This window comes from Muntiacus reevesi, chromosome 20 (genome assembly GCF_963930625.1).
Source record: "Muntiacus reevesi chromosome 20, mMunRee1.1, whole genome shotgun sequence".
NCBI classification, from domain to species: Eukaryota; Metazoa; Chordata; class Mammalia; order Artiodactyla; family Cervidae; genus Muntiacus; species Muntiacus reevesi.
Window position 1 is genome coordinate 36,695,459 of NC_089268.1, and position 15,543 is coordinate 36,711,001.

Below are 15,543 nucleotides of genomic sequence, written 5' to 3' on the forward strand. Positions count from 1 at the left end.
CAACAACAGCCTGTGCCTTTTCATCTCGACTCACTTGTTTGAGAATTACAGTTCACAGACATTCTTCAGTCAATAGCAAACACCCCACAGTGAGCTATAATATGTACTAATAGTCCCACTGGGGGAAAAAACTAATATTTGCATACTTACTAATTAGGCATATAAAAAGGAAGGTAAGTTTCAGAGTTTACCACTCTATTGTTTTCTATATTTCATTTCAAAATTGAACCACCTAGTAAGAAAAAATGAGTTAAGAGACCTCAATAATATACACATAGAAAATCATTTTTAAATGGGAGCATTAATGGATTATAATTTGGGGGTAATTTATTATTACTATTGTAACTGTATTCCTTTTGATTCTCTGCTGCATCAGGTTAATAATTTATTATAAATATTAATACCAACATAGGGACATATACTACTAAAGTTATCATGACTAGAGAAAGACATAGAATATATTAGGCAAGATATGAAAGTATGGGAAGTCAGCAGTGGTAGTAAAGGGCAGGACTGCATTGAGAAGGAAGGAAGGTTCTCAAAGTTTCTTGAAACCCCAAGAACAAGTCAGATGTGAGGAATTAGCTTAATTTGTAAACCAGAAACTCTACCGGAAGAAATTTAAGTTCATAAAAATATTATGATGCTAAAACCCACAATTTAGACAGAATAGGGTAGGGTAGGTATATAGACATTCAAAACTCTCCATTGCTCAGTGCATCAGGCACTCAAGGACCACCCTCACCGAAGTCTTTCTCTATTGCTCAGCCTACAGGTACCACCATGGAGAAAGAGATATCTCCACCCCACAGGCAGTTGAACCCTACTTTTATGGCCTCGTGGCTTTCCTTAAGAAGCATTCGATGCAGCAGATTTCCTCCACCCCATCCCATCTGGCTGATTCCCCACGGTCAACAGGAGTCCTCACCGTGGGATCATTCCGCAATCCCCATGGCTCCAGCCCCCAGCTTCCGTGGACATCAGTGGACTTACAACCCTGTCCGAGGTGTGAAAGGCTGCAGCATGGCTTGTCTATGTGGTTCTCACTCCTTTCAGACGGTCACAGGTTAGTTAGTTCACTCCCCAACAGCTTCAAATGACTCCCCCATTCCAGTGGACGGCCATGGATGCGGGGATCTCTCCCCTGCGCATCAGCTCCCTCAGCCCAAAGTGCAGGCTTGTCCCACGTGCTCTCCTCCTTCTTTCCCCTTCGTCCTCGTCCCTTCTTTCCTTTGTCCTACCGAGTTCTGTGTGGATCCAGATATTCCTTCTCAGTAGTCAGGGAGTCCTGCCAGTATTCACCTGGTCTTCTGTGAGAACTGTTGCATCTTTAGACGTTCTTGATGCATCGGTGGAGAGAGGTGTACCCCACTCTCACCGACCCCTCCATCATCTTGTCCACCCCCATTTGTGGATGGATTAGAAATGAGTTTCCCTTTCCATTAAGTAACACTGCCATCACCACACGTTTAACTTTTGCTTCTTGAGGAGAACACAGCTAAGTTCCACTCTCTTCAGTTCAGCCGCTCGGTCATGTCCAGCTCTTTGCGACCCCATGGACTGCAGCACATCAGGCTTCCCTGTCCATCACTGATTCCCAGAGCTTACTCAAACTCATGCCTATCCAGTCGGTGAGGCCACTTGATGATGTCCACTCTCTTAGACAATTTCAAAAATACAACACAATCTTATTAGTTACAGTAACCATGCTATAGATTAGATCCTCAGTTCAGTTCAGTTGCTCAGTCATGTCCAACTCTTTGTGACCCCACGGACTGCAGCAAGACAGGCTTCCTGTCCATCACCAACTTCCAAAGCTTGCTCAAACTCATGATTAGATCTCACGGTTAGATCATGAGGCTCAAACATTAGATCCTCAGACCTTATTAATTTTTAATACATGAAAATGTGTAACCTTTAAAAATCTCTCATTTCCCCCACCCTCCAGGCTTTGACAATCATTTTTCTACTCTGAGTTACTTTTTTTTTTTTTTTAGATTCCTTATAATTGAGATCATATGGTATTTGCCTTTCTCTGACTTAGTTCACTTAGCATAATGCCCTCCAGTTTCATCCATGTTGCCACAAATGGAAGGATTTCTTTCTTTTTCAGATGGCTAAATAATATTTACCTATATGTGTCACATCACATTGTTTTAATCCATTCAACGGTTGACAGATACTCAGGTTGTTCCTATAACAAGGCTACTGTGAATAATGCTACAATGAACATGGGAATACAGATATCTCTTTGAGACAAAGATTTCATTTCCTTTGAATATATATCCCGAAGTGGGATAATGGATCACATAACCGTTCTCTTTTATATTTCTTGAGGAACCTCCACAGTATTTTTCCATGGGAGTTGCACCAATATACATCCCTACCAACAGTGCATAAGCACCCCTTTTTCTCTACATCCTCATTAACATTTGTCATTTCTTACATTTTTGGTACTAGTCATTCAAACAGTTATGAGGTGATATCTCTTGTGCTTTTGATCTGCATTTCCTTAATTACTAGTGATGTTGAGCATGTTTTCATATGCCTCTTGATTATCTATAGGTCTTATTTGTGGAAAAATGTCTATTCATTAAAGATGTAGCATACATTTTCTTTACTATATTCCAATATATGAAACTCAGTTGCGTACCTATGTATCATCAACGAACTATCAGAAAGTGGAATAAAGAAAACAATCCCATTTACTATTGCATCACAAAAAGATAAAATGCTTAGAAATAAACTTAAGCAAGGTGTTGAAAGATTTTATACAAAACCTTTAAGACACTGATAAATTTTAAAAAAGATAAATATATGTAAAGTTAGGTTGTCTATTCAATGTGTTTCTTGTTTCTTGAAGTAGGATTTGTATTGCTATAAACTTCCCTCTTAGAACTGCTTTTGTTGCATCCTATAGGTTTTAGATCATCATGTTTTCATTGTACTTTGTTTCTAGGAATTCTTTTATTTCCCTTAGTTCTTCAGTAATCTGTTCATTATTTAGAAATGTGTTGTTTAATCTCCATGTGTTTGTGTTCTTTAAAGTTGTTTTTTTCTCCTGTAATTGATATCTAGTCTCACAGTGTTGTGGTCAGAGAAAATGCTTGATATAATTTCAATTTTCTTAAATTTACTGAGGTTTGATTTGTGACCCAAGATGAGGAAAATGTTCCATGTGCACTTGAGAAGAAAGTGTATTCATCTGCATTTGGATGAAATGTGCTGAAGATATCAATTAGGTCCATTTGGTCTAGTATTTCCTTTTAGGCTTATGTTTCTTTATTAATTTTCTGTTTTGATGATTTGTTCATTGGTATAGGTGAGGTGTTAACTTTTCCTACTGTTATTGTGTTACTGTCAATTTCCCCTTTTATGTCAGTTAGTGCTTGCCTTATATATTGAGGTGTCCCTATGTTGGGTACATAAATACAATTGCTATGTCTTTTTCTTGAACTGATCCGTTGATCATTTGGTAGTGTCCTTCTTTACCTCTTATAATAATTTTTATTTTAAGGTATACTTTGTCTGATATGCGAACTGCCAATCTGGCTTTCTTTTGATTTCCATTTGCATGTAATATCTTCTTCCATCCTCTCACTTTCAGTCTGTACGTGTCTCTAGGACTAAAGTGGGTCTCTTGTAGACAGCATATATATGGGTCTTGTCTTTGTATCCATCCAGCTAGTCTGTGTCTTTTGATAAAAATGGAAGATAAGAGCAAATAAAACAACTGATAAAGGATTGCTTTCCAAAATATACAAGCAGCTCATACAACCCAATCATCAAAAGCAAAGGCAAGAGCTGCAAAAATAAACTAGTGGGACCACATCAAACTCAAAAGCTTCTGCATAGTAAAAGAAGCCATCAATAAAATCAAATGACAATCTACGGAATGAAAAAAATATTTGCAAATCACATATTTGGTAAGGGCTTCATATTCATGTATATATAAGAGACTCATGTAACTCAGTAGGAAAAAAAATCAAATAACCCAAATTATTAAATGAGCAAAGGAAGAGTAAGTGTTTTGAAAAATCTGAAGATTAGACTGCGTAGATGACAGACACTGTAAGTTTCTCCTTCCAGAACAAAAGCCTGTGTCTTTCTGGCAGTGCTTTCTTTATTTCCAATCACCTGTTTGGTGATTGCAGTTCATAGTATACATCCTTCACTCAATATCAATCACCCTATACTGAGCTACATTTGCTAAGAAAAGCCCTACTAACTATAAAAAGCTAATAATTACATACTTAATCTTGAGGTATCTAAAATCCAAGGTGATTTTCAGAATTTTCCACTCCATTGTTTTCTACACTCTATGTCAAAATTGAAACATCTAGTAAGGAAAAATGAGTTAGGGGACCTCAATAACACATGGATAGAAAGTCATTTAAAACTGGGAGCATTACTGGATCATAATTCAGGGGAATGTATTATTACTAATAGTACTGTAATTTTATTCCTTTTAATTCTCTACTATACTAGGTTGATATTTATTTAAAATATTAATACCAACATAGAGACACATAGTACTCATGTTACAGAGATTGAGAAAGACAAAGCTTATGAGGCAGGAAGTGAAATCACAGAAAATTAGCAGGAGTATCAAAACAAGGGGCAGTAGTGCCTAGAAAGAAAGCAGAGTTCTCTAAATTTTTGGAGACAACACGAACAAGCCAGATGTGAGCCAACCAGCTTAAGTTGTACAAAAGAAACTGCACCAGAAGGAAAACGAAGTTCATAAAAATATGCTGATGCTAAAAGCCAAAATCCAGACAGTAAGAGAATAGGGAAGGGTGTATGTAGATGCCGAAAACTACTCAGAGAGGTAGATATGGAAGCAAATATACTAATGAGCATCAGAAGTCAAAGCACAAAAGGGTCTGAAAAATAAATCATAAAGAGACTTGGTACTCTGATCAAAAGAATAATAGAATCAAATTAGAAAACCAAAATATAAAGACTTGTGCACATGATAGAACCAGAGAATGCTCAGGAAAGAAAATTTCAGGCTTAGTGGACCACGAACAGAAGCCTCCAGCACTGGGAACAAAAACCCTGGGCAGAACTCGTGACTGTGCGCCTCTGGGAACAGCCACGGTTTCAAATTTTGGGCACTATACCACCTAAAAGCAAATGCAGACAAGGATTATAGCTTGCTATGACACTGAATCACAGACAGTAATGTGTGTTAGTTTATTTTTCTCATTCAACTATAAAGTTAATGAATCACTAACCAATGATAATTGACACCATCAGTTTCCAGTCCTGGATCCTTCCAGGATCCAGTCCAGATCCTCTTTAGTCATACAATGGATATCTGAACCTGTTATATGATCCCAAAAACATTTTTAATAATTAAATTTATTGATGTTTAATTGAAGGGTAATTGCCAGGAGAAATGTCAATAACCTCAGATATGCACATGACACCACCCTTATGGCAGAAAGCGAAGAACTAAAGAGCCTCTTGATGAAAGTGAAAGAGGACAGTGAAAAAGTTGGCTTAAAGCTCAACATTCAGAAAACTAAGATCATGGCATCTGGTCCCATCACTTCATGGCAAATAGATGGGGAAACAATGGAAACAGTGGCTGACTTTATTTTTCTGGGCTCCAAAATCACTGCAGATGATGATTGCAGCCATGAAATTAAAAGACGCTTACCCCTTGGAAGGAAAGTTATGACCAACCTAGACAGCATATTAAAAAGCAGAGACATTACTTTGCCAACAAAGGTCCATATAGTCAAGGCTATGGTTTTTCCAGTGGTCATATATGAGAGTTGGGTGGTGAAGGAAGCTGAATGCCAAAGAATTGATGCTTTTGAACTGTGGGGTTGGAGAAGACTCTTGAGAGTCGCATGGACTACAAGGAGATCCAATCAGTCCATCCTAAAGGAGATCAGTCCTGGGTGTTCATTGGAAGGACTGATATTGAAGCTGAAACTCCAATACTTTGACCACCTGATGTGAAGAGCTGACTCATTTGAAAAGACCCTGATGCTGGGAAAGATTGAGGACAGGAGGAGAAGGGGACGACAGAGGATGAGATGGTTGGATGGCATCACCAACTCAATGGATGTGGGTTTGGATGGACAGGAGTTTGTGATGGACAGGGAGGCCTGGCGTGCTGCAGTTCATGGGGTCGCAAAGAGTTGGACACGACTGAGCGACTGAACTGAACTGAAATTGCTTTACAATATTGTACTGCTTTTGGCCAAAGATCAACATGAATCAGCCACAGGTATACCTATGTCCCCTTGCTCTTGAAGCTCCTTCCCACCTTCCTTCCCATCCCACCCCTCGAAGTTGTTACAGAAAAATATGGAAGGCTTCACAAATTTGTGTGCCCCCTTGGGCAGGGGCCATGCTAACCTTCTCTGTATTATTTCAATTTTTTAATATATATGCTACCAAAGCGAACAAATAACATTTCAACAGAAAAAAAAAATCATATAATTAGTCATCTACCAATAAGTGATCGATTACATTAGGAATTTGGGTATTCTGCTATATTTACTGCCTCTTATAAAATCAAATTTTGATAAGGTCCAAAGTTCCATGTAGGAATTAAGCATATATCTATGCATAACACATGTATACATGCACACAAATATGTCTATGTTATACAAGCTATTACTCTCCTTGCCTGTCACAATAAGTTCTCTAGTTGATGAGAGAGATAGTCCCAATTTTCTCCAACTTATATGTCTTTTTTATGAGAACCACTTCTTTTATTTTCATCACCTAATTTTATTTTTTTTTCATTTATTTTTATTAGTTGGAGGCTAATTACTTTACAATATTGTAGTGGTTTTTGCCATACATTGACATGAATCAGCCATGGATTTACATGTGTTCCCCATCTTGAACCCCCCTCCCACCTCTCTCCCCATTTCATCCCTCTGGGTCACCCCAGTGCACCAGCCCCGAGCACTTGTCTCATGCATCCAACCTGAACTGGCGATCTGTTTCACACTTGATAATATACACGTTTCAATGCTGTTCTCTCAGAACATCCCAACCTCGCCTTCTCCCACAGAGTCCCAAAGTCTGTTCTATACAACTGTATCTCTTTTTCTGTCTTGCATATAGGGTTATCATTACCATCTTTCTAAATTCCATATATATGCGTTAGTATTGGTCTTTATCTTTCTGGCTTACTTCACTCTGTATAATGGGCTCCAGTTTCATCCATCTCATTAGAACTGACTCAAATGTATTCTTTTTAATGGCTGAGTAATATTCCTTTGTGTATATGTACCACAGCTTCTTTCTTATCCATTTGTCCGCTGATGGGCATCTAGGTTGCTTCCATGTCATGGCTATTATAAACAGTGCTGCGATGAACATTGGGGTGCACGTGTCTCTTTCAGATCTGGTTTCCTCGGTGTGTATGCCCAGCAGTGGGATTGCTGGGTCATATGGTGGTTCTATTTCCAGTTTTTTAAGGAATCTCCACACTGTTCTCCATAGCGGCTGTACTAGTTTGCATTCCCACCAACAGTGTAAGAGGGTTCCTTTTTCTCCACACCCTCTCCAGCATTTATTGCTTGTGGACTTTTGGAGAGCAGCCATCCTGACTGGCGTGTAATGGTACCTCATTGTGGTTTTGATTTGCATTTCTCTGATAATGAGTGATGTTGAGCATCTTTTCATGTGTTTGTTAGCCATCTATCTGCATGTCTTCTTTGGAGAAATGTCTGTTTAGATCTTTGGCCCATTTTTTGATTGGGTCATTTATTTTTCTGGAATTGAGCTGCAGGAGTTGCTTGTATATTTTTGAGATTAATGCTTTGTCTATTTCTTCGTTTGCTATTATTTTCTCCCAATCTGAAGGCTTTCTTTTCACCTTGTTTATTGTTTCCTTTGTTGTGCAAAAGCTTTTAAGTTTCATTAGGTCCCATTTGTTTATCCTTGCTTTTATTTCCAATATTCTGGGAGGTGGGTCATAGAGGATCCTGCTGTGATTTATGTCGGAGAGTGTTTTGCCTATGTTCTCCTCTAGCAGTTTTATAGTTTCTGGTCTTACATTTAGATCTTTAATCCATTTTGAGTTTATTTTTGTGTGTGGTGTTAGAAAGTGTTGCAGTTTCATTCTTTTACAAGTGGTTGACCAGTTTTCCCAGCACCACTTGTTAAAGAGGTTGTCTTTTTTCCATTGCATATTCTTGCCTCCTTTGTCGAAGATAAGGTGTCCATAGGTACGTGGATTTATCTCTGGGGTTTCTATTTTGTTCCATTGATCTATATTTCTGTCTTTGTGCCAGTACCATACTGTCTTGATGACTGTGGTTTTGTAGTAGAGCCTGAAGTCAGGCAAGTTGATTCCTCCAGTTCCATTCTTCTTTCTCAAGATTGCTTTGGCTATTCAAGGTTTTTTGTATTTCCGTACAAATTGTGAAATCATCACCTAACTTTAAATAACCATTTTCTTCTTAGATACCATGCCCCCTTTAAACTAAAAGCAGAGAAATCCTAGTAAATGCTGATATCTTATCCTTCATTAAATTACAACTCTTCCAGTAAACTGGAAAAAGAATCATGTTCAGATCTCATTCAGGAGGATAAAATCTGTATTTTATCAGTTCTCTTGTCCAAACTCAATTCTTGCTCACCTCAGTCTTAAATTCTGCTTACTTACAACGGACGGACAGGAAAAGAAATATTAAAATCACTCTTGCAAGAGTCTATGATTTTATGCTTCTGTTGGTCAAAGGTAGGGCCAGGAATAATTTCTGAAATATTACAATACATCATGGAAGCCTGAAGGTCTAGTTCTACTGTCAAAGAGGGGATGTTTGGAGATGGTTCAAAAACTGAGCCCCATGGTTGTCAGGATGTGCTCCCGACCAGACAGATGGATTTTCTCCCTGAAACGTCACAGTCAGGAAAGGCCAGGCGTGTCCACAGAGCCAGTGACGGGGTCCTCGGTGCTGAGCAGGTAAGATTCTTGGATGATCATCTGGAGATTTACCTGCCACTGTCTTGAAGAAACAAACATAATGAGAAGATTAAAGATGTGTAAAAGTAGAAGAGCTGTCAAGGTGCCTAGAAGCAAGGCTAGCCAAGAGAACCAGGCCCCCACACTGATAATTGTCAAAGAATTTAACAGTGAGTATTTTATAGACAGAGCAGAACAAGTGGATAGAACAAATGTTCTAGGGTCACTGCTGTTTTGCAGTCAAAGACAAAATATTTTTCGCATTAAACAGAGTCATCACAGCTCCTGATATGGTCCTGGTTACACATATGCATACTGAGAGCCCACAGGCATGTGTGATGTGACATCAGGAAGTGAACAGATGACTGTATTGGTGCCCAGTCACCTCCATCTGCTAATAACGGGACCAGGGAAAATTACTTGCCCTCTCCAAGTCATTGCATCTTCATTAACATAACTTGATGAACACAGTGAAGATGAACGCTATCTCACAGGGTTACTGTGAAACACAACTTTTAAGATGTTTTAAAGCTTTTGGGAAAGTATCAAAGACATGCATGGGATTACGAAGGTGAGTTAGCAGATCCAAGGTACAGTATCCTTTTTCTCTTAGCATTCTCTTTGTACTCAATAGTAGCAATCAGTCAGTCATGTGTTTACTCTTACCCCAGCATGATGGTAAACCACACAGATCAACTGTACGCTTCTTGTCATTTCCGTGTCTAAAATTCAAGCCCTAGTCAGTGTAGAGTGAAAAAATTACAAACTCCTAGAGGGCCTCTCTGGTCAGGGTCTGCAGAGTCCCCACATTAAACTGTCTTAAAAGAATGGCCTACACACTCTGGCTCAGAATTAAGTTCCAAATGTTTGCAGAGCACAGAAGCATTTCTGGGAGCAATACAAAAATGCAGGTAGTAACCTACTTCCCCAAATATCTATCTGTGCAAATATCATCATCCATCTAAATTCACACAGAAGGCGCTCCTTCTTCCCCACCCCAGCTACTACAGCACCAACTCCTGCTCAGAGCAACAGGGAAAGAGAAGGCTTCCCTCCACAGGATGGATTTGATAACTGCAGGTGACTAGATCATCTCAGAACGGCTCATATTTTTATTTAAGCAGGGTCCCATCTGCTCCTGCTGCTGGTCATGTCAAATGTGCTCTTGTGCCAAGGCAACTTCTGCACATCCCTCTGTCCTTCCGGGAATGACCTCTGCCTGAACTCCCTTAAAGATCTGTTTACCCATGCCACCAACCTGTCCCACGACATCTATAACCTCTCCTCGAAAATGTTCAATGAGTTTTTAAGCACTGTGGTGGTGGTGGTTTAGTTGCTAAGTCGTGTCTGACTCTTGCAACCCCATGGACTGTAGCCTGCCCAGCTCCCAGAAGGAACCTTTGCAGAAGTGGCTGGAATATACTATCCTTTAGACAAGAAGGCTACATCCGCCAAACTTCAAATAACACACTCTCTAGGTCAAAGAAGCCGTCAGCTCATAAGATGTGGAAATCGAAGAAAGGATCAGTTTTATGAAATCTCAAAGACTCCTAAGGAGTGCAATAACTTTTTCAATTTCCTTTCATTCATTTTCTTTCTTAAATTTCCAAAATAAATGATTTTGTATTTGTCAGCTAGGAATGCCATGCAATAATACAATAGACTCACTGGAATAAACAACAGAAATTAAGATTTGCAGGGAATAGGTTTAGAGCTACAATAGAAGGAGGGTTTACAACTGGAAACAATTATTCTCTTTTTGATGAAGATATTTGAAAATTGTATGTTAATTTTTTTAGGTCAATCAAGGAGCACACAGTAGAGCAGACAACTAATAAAAAAATGGTGCTAAAGGCTTCTATTACATTCATGTCATTCTTTTTCAGTTCAGCTCAGTCGCTCATTCGTGTCCAACTCTTTGTGACCCCATGAACTGCAGCACACCAGGGCTCCCTGTCCATCACCAACTCCCGGAGTTTACACAAACCCATGTGCATTGAGTCAGTGATGCCATCCGACCATCTCATCCTCTGTCATCCCCTTTTCCTTCTGCCCTCAATCTTTCCCAGCATCAGGGTCTTTTCCAATGAGTCAGCTCTTCACATCAGGTAGCCAAAGTACTGGCATTTCAGCTTCAACATGAGTCCTTCCAATGAACACCCAGGACTGATCTCCTTTAGGATAGACTGGTGGGATCTCCTTGCAGTTCATGGGATTCTCAAGAGTCTTCTCCAACACCACAGTTCAAAAGCATCAATTCTTCGGTGTTCAGCTTTGTTTATATTCCAACTCTCACATCCATACATGACTACTGGAAAAACCATAGCCTTGTCTAGACAGACCTCTGTTGACAAAGTAATGTCTCTGCTTTTTAAAATGCTATCTAGGTTGGTCATAACTTTCCTTCCAAGGAATAAATGTCTTTTAATTTCATGGTTGCTTCACTCACTAGTTTTTCTTTCATCCTCTATTTTTGACTCTCTATGTTTTTTCCAACTCTTCCAAGTAATAATTTTAAATGTTCATAACTTTCACTAAAGATTAGTTTTTCTCTGTCAATGCATTATCTAGATTTTTCTATTCTTATTATTCTCAGTTCATTGTTTAGTATTTCCTATAACCTTATGCCATGTTTTTCTGACGTACCATTTTGTCACCATAAGCAACATTGTATTCTGCACCTGGGATGAGCACTAAGCTTTTTGGTGTGTGGATTCAGAGATAAGTCAAAGTCATAACTGTATAATTCCTTATAAGGGAATATATTGGCTCCAACCCACAGTAAACAAGAGATTAAATGGTCAAATATAGGTGCGTGCATGCATTCTAAGTCACTTCAGTTGTGTCCGATTCTTTGCAACCCTACTGACTGTAGCCCAACAGGCTCCTCTGTCCATAGGATTCGCCAGGCAAGAGTACTTGAGTATACTTCTGTACCCTCTTGCAAGGGATGCTCCACTCCTAGGGATCAAACCTGAGTCTTCTTTTATCTCCTGCATTGGCAGAAATGTTCTTTACCACTACCGTCATGTGGGAAGCACCAAATATTGGTACATATGTAGTACAGTTGGTTCAAATACTAAATTTAAAAAAAGATAATAATAAAACAGAGAAGGGAAAAGGTTGAACTTATAAAAGTTAGATGAAAAATCATTTTCTATTGAGACAATGTAGAGAAAAAGTAGGAAGAGAATGACTTTCAGATTTTGTGATCCCCCCCCCATTAAAAAAAATTACACATCTATCAAACATGTTATCATTCTGGTAATGGGTTCATCAGCTAAATGCCCCCAAACCCTAACTAACTGCCTGATCACTTTCAGGATGAACAGTATGCCCAGGGCAGAAAATACTGTATCACCACCACCAACAGCTGCCTTACCACTTCCCTCCACGCCCCTGAGGAAAAAGAACAAGTCCAACACATGCACATGAGTCTTTCACCCGGGTTTTTCACCAGATCAAATGAGACAGTATATTGGTGTTACCAAGAATCAGATTATTAGAAGTAATGGTAACTGTACATGCAGAGAAAGGTGGAGGAACCATAAGCAATTGAAGAGAAGTTATATTATGCAGTTGATGAAGCATTAGTGAAATCAAGGGATGACTAAAGATCTGTAGTAGCAAAAAAATAACAGATCTATAAATTGTCCATGCAGATAACTTTAGTTCAACCAATGCATTAGACACAGGATTGCAGCTATTACACGGTATGAAAACATGAAATGAACGGAACTTCCATGTGTAAAATATAAGATTGCAAAATTCATGAATATGTAAGAAACACACCCCAGTCTTGAGTACTCCCTGTTACTAGTGACTCCTACATGGAGTCCTATTCTGCACCACTCAAGCCAGCGCGTCTGCCTTTCTAGGTTCTCCTGATTCTGCTTCTACATCTCTGACACCTCCTTCATTCGTCATTCTCAATGACTCTTCTGTCACCTTTTATTCTTAATTTGTAAGTCTCCCCCACAATGGCCTATATACCATTGCTTTGCTTCTCATGGCTGCAACAATTGCCTCTGTTCTGAGGACAACACAGTTTATATATCAAGCCTCAATCATTTATGGCAGCCAAATTTTCACCATTATAATCTCTCCTTTTTGATTTCCTGCATTACCCTTTGTCCTAACATTATTTAAAATATTTTCACATGCATCCCCCCTTAAAATATTATCTTTTCTCTCTACAACTTTCTTAATGATACCAGCATTCTTTTCCTCTGTTAAGCTCATTAATAATGAGGATGATCAAGTAAAGGAAAAAGGTCAAAGAGGAGGAGGAGGGATTTTTCAATAAGCTTAAATTTAAAGTTTATTGAGAGTTACTATATGGCCATACATTTTACTAAGCACTTTATGTGCATTACTATATTTAATCCTATTCAGTTCTCTGTTCTTTACCACTAAAACAGTTCATGGATGTAAAGAAATCAAGCATATTAACTAGAGATCTTCAGCCCCCAGGATTTTCATGCTCAATTCTGCTAGTAGTAGTGAACTTGGGGGGAAAACCCTCCATTGTGAATCCCACTGATGCTGTTACTAAAGACAACGCTGTACCATTTTCTGCCCGGACACATGTCAACAAGACAGACTCTTCTGATACCAGCATGGGGGCTGGTGTTGGGATCAACTGAGGAAAGAAAGCCTGTTTAGGAATGTCATGTCTTCTTCATTGTCTCTTTGTTGCAATATCATAAAACAAATACCAATCGAAAATCAATACGAATGACTCATCTGATTCATTAATATGAAAGAATCACCGGGTGACAATGATGTGGGCACAGGTAGAATGCCTCTTTCCTGGGTCAGGTACTGCAGGCACATACTGACTTGTCATAAAACACTTAGATTTCTCTCACGCAAATATACAAACATAAAAGAATTCACTGAGTAGGTGGTAGAATTTCAGAGGAAAAAAGAAAATTCTTCATGTTATAAATTAGAACTCATCAGAAGAATTAGTTACTAAATTCAGCAAAGTATGAACTAATAGCTTACGCTTTATACTTTGGCAACTTTTACTACCTTCAAAAATCTCTGCATACACATAGGAATAACCAAGAGTTCTTTAGGTCAGCTGCTCTGAGCAAAGATCACATGTTACCAAAAGCACTGAATTATGATTATTTTAATGTGACTGTTTCTTATGGTTGCTTAGAACAAAGGCCTTATTAGGTGGATACTCATGTTACTGTACTCCTGGGGAAAACCTCTGTATGAGCTAGTCAAGGACCTGCAGAGTATGAAAGAAGTCTCGGATGCTATCCTATCAAGTGCCAGAGAGAATGTGAAAAAAGTACAAGAACTTCAAGCACTCATAGACAGGCCGTCCAGCCAGGTAAGCATCCTACAGAGGGCTTTCTTGCTTTGTTCATGAATGAAAGAGGTGACCTCTGTAATGCGGAAGGAGTTTTGAAATATCTCATTTTGTAAAAAAAAGATTCATGACTTCTATATGCTAGACTGCTACTACATAAAGCAGGAGCCTAGTCATTCATAGTGATAGAGTCTACTGTAAAGGAATCAGAATTTCACTGCAACTTTTGATATGTGCAGCCTTCCCTGCATTGCACACAATTCCACCAAAAGCTTGCCTCTTCCTGGGTACAAGTGGTTGAAATATTTTCAAGAGTAAAAGAACTAGAGAAAAGAATTTCCAAGATCAGCATTTTCTTCAAAGTATCCCAGGATATCTGCTATTGAAGTTCCACGTGTCTTCTTTCTCTGTTCTTCTCAAATCAAAGGATGAGAGTGGGAAGGAAGAAAAGAGAAAGTTAAAGCTAAACTTGAGTTATGTTTCTACTTTTTAGAGTCCTAATAGGTTTCTTATAGGCTGGCTCCAAAATCCATATCTAGAGAGTTTTATATTCGTGTGTCTTCCCCAAATCTTAATTTGACAATTAGAAGGAACAAAGATAAGCAAATACTAATAAAACACATAAGAAGTCATTATCTTTTGGGTATTCAGGTTATTCTTACAGTCAAAAGGAAGATGGCCTAAGCTAACACTTCTAGTAACGACGCCCATCCCTGTAGATGGGCAATGAAGATATGCGTCATTCTTCATTTTATAACCTGTTCCAGTGCCTGCACAGAGATTCATGTAAAACTGACATTTACACCAAACTCCTGGTGTGCCAACTCCTCTATGACAAGTGCTAAATCCACATCCATCCCATCCAACTCTGAGATGGTTGTAATGATCTATCCCATAGCAAGCTTCTTTGAAATATACAGCTTTTTAATGCATGCTTTGTGAAATGGGTCTCCTCTTAGAAAAATAAACACAGACTCTGTAGAGATGTCAAAATCTAACAAGGCAATTTGTCAACATTTCTTATCTTCATTTAATAGAAAAATCAAAAGAAAATCCACTCCTACAATTGAGAAAATGAAGTTCCTATTAAAATTAGTCACAAATAGCAGAAGCTGGTGTTACAAAGAAGGCCATTAGCAGATTACATAAGAATCACAGTCAACTATTCTGAGTCAAGTTATTAGAATCAAAGAATTAGACAATTGTTCATCATTCTGGTCATGCTACCAAGAAGACTGAATTCTCAGGATTCTTTATGAAAGCCAGC

At 38.7% G+C, this 15,543-nt stretch overlaps 1 protein-coding gene and 1 non-coding gene across 2 annotated transcripts; one reads left to right on the forward strand and one right to left on the reverse strand.

The window, feature by feature from the left end:
• The first annotated feature begins 831 nt into the window (after positions 1–831).
• On the forward strand, positions 832–15,121 carry LOC136151241 (placental prolactin-related protein 4-like). Its single transcript, XM_065912184.1, has 5 exons — positions 832–1,006; positions 10,072–10,262; positions 12,271–12,382; positions 14,125–14,297; positions 14,996–15,121. Exons 1-5 carry the CDS (start codon positions 832–834, stop codon positions 15,119–15,121), a joined length of 777 nt encoding a protein of 258 aa, XP_065768256.1.
• On the reverse strand, positions 6,322–6,431 carry LOC136151998 (U6 spliceosomal RNA). Its single transcript, XR_010660159.1, has one exon. It is a non-coding gene; the product is annotated as a U6 spliceosomal RNA (small nuclear RNA).
• Positions 15,122–15,543: the final 422 nt, after the last annotated feature.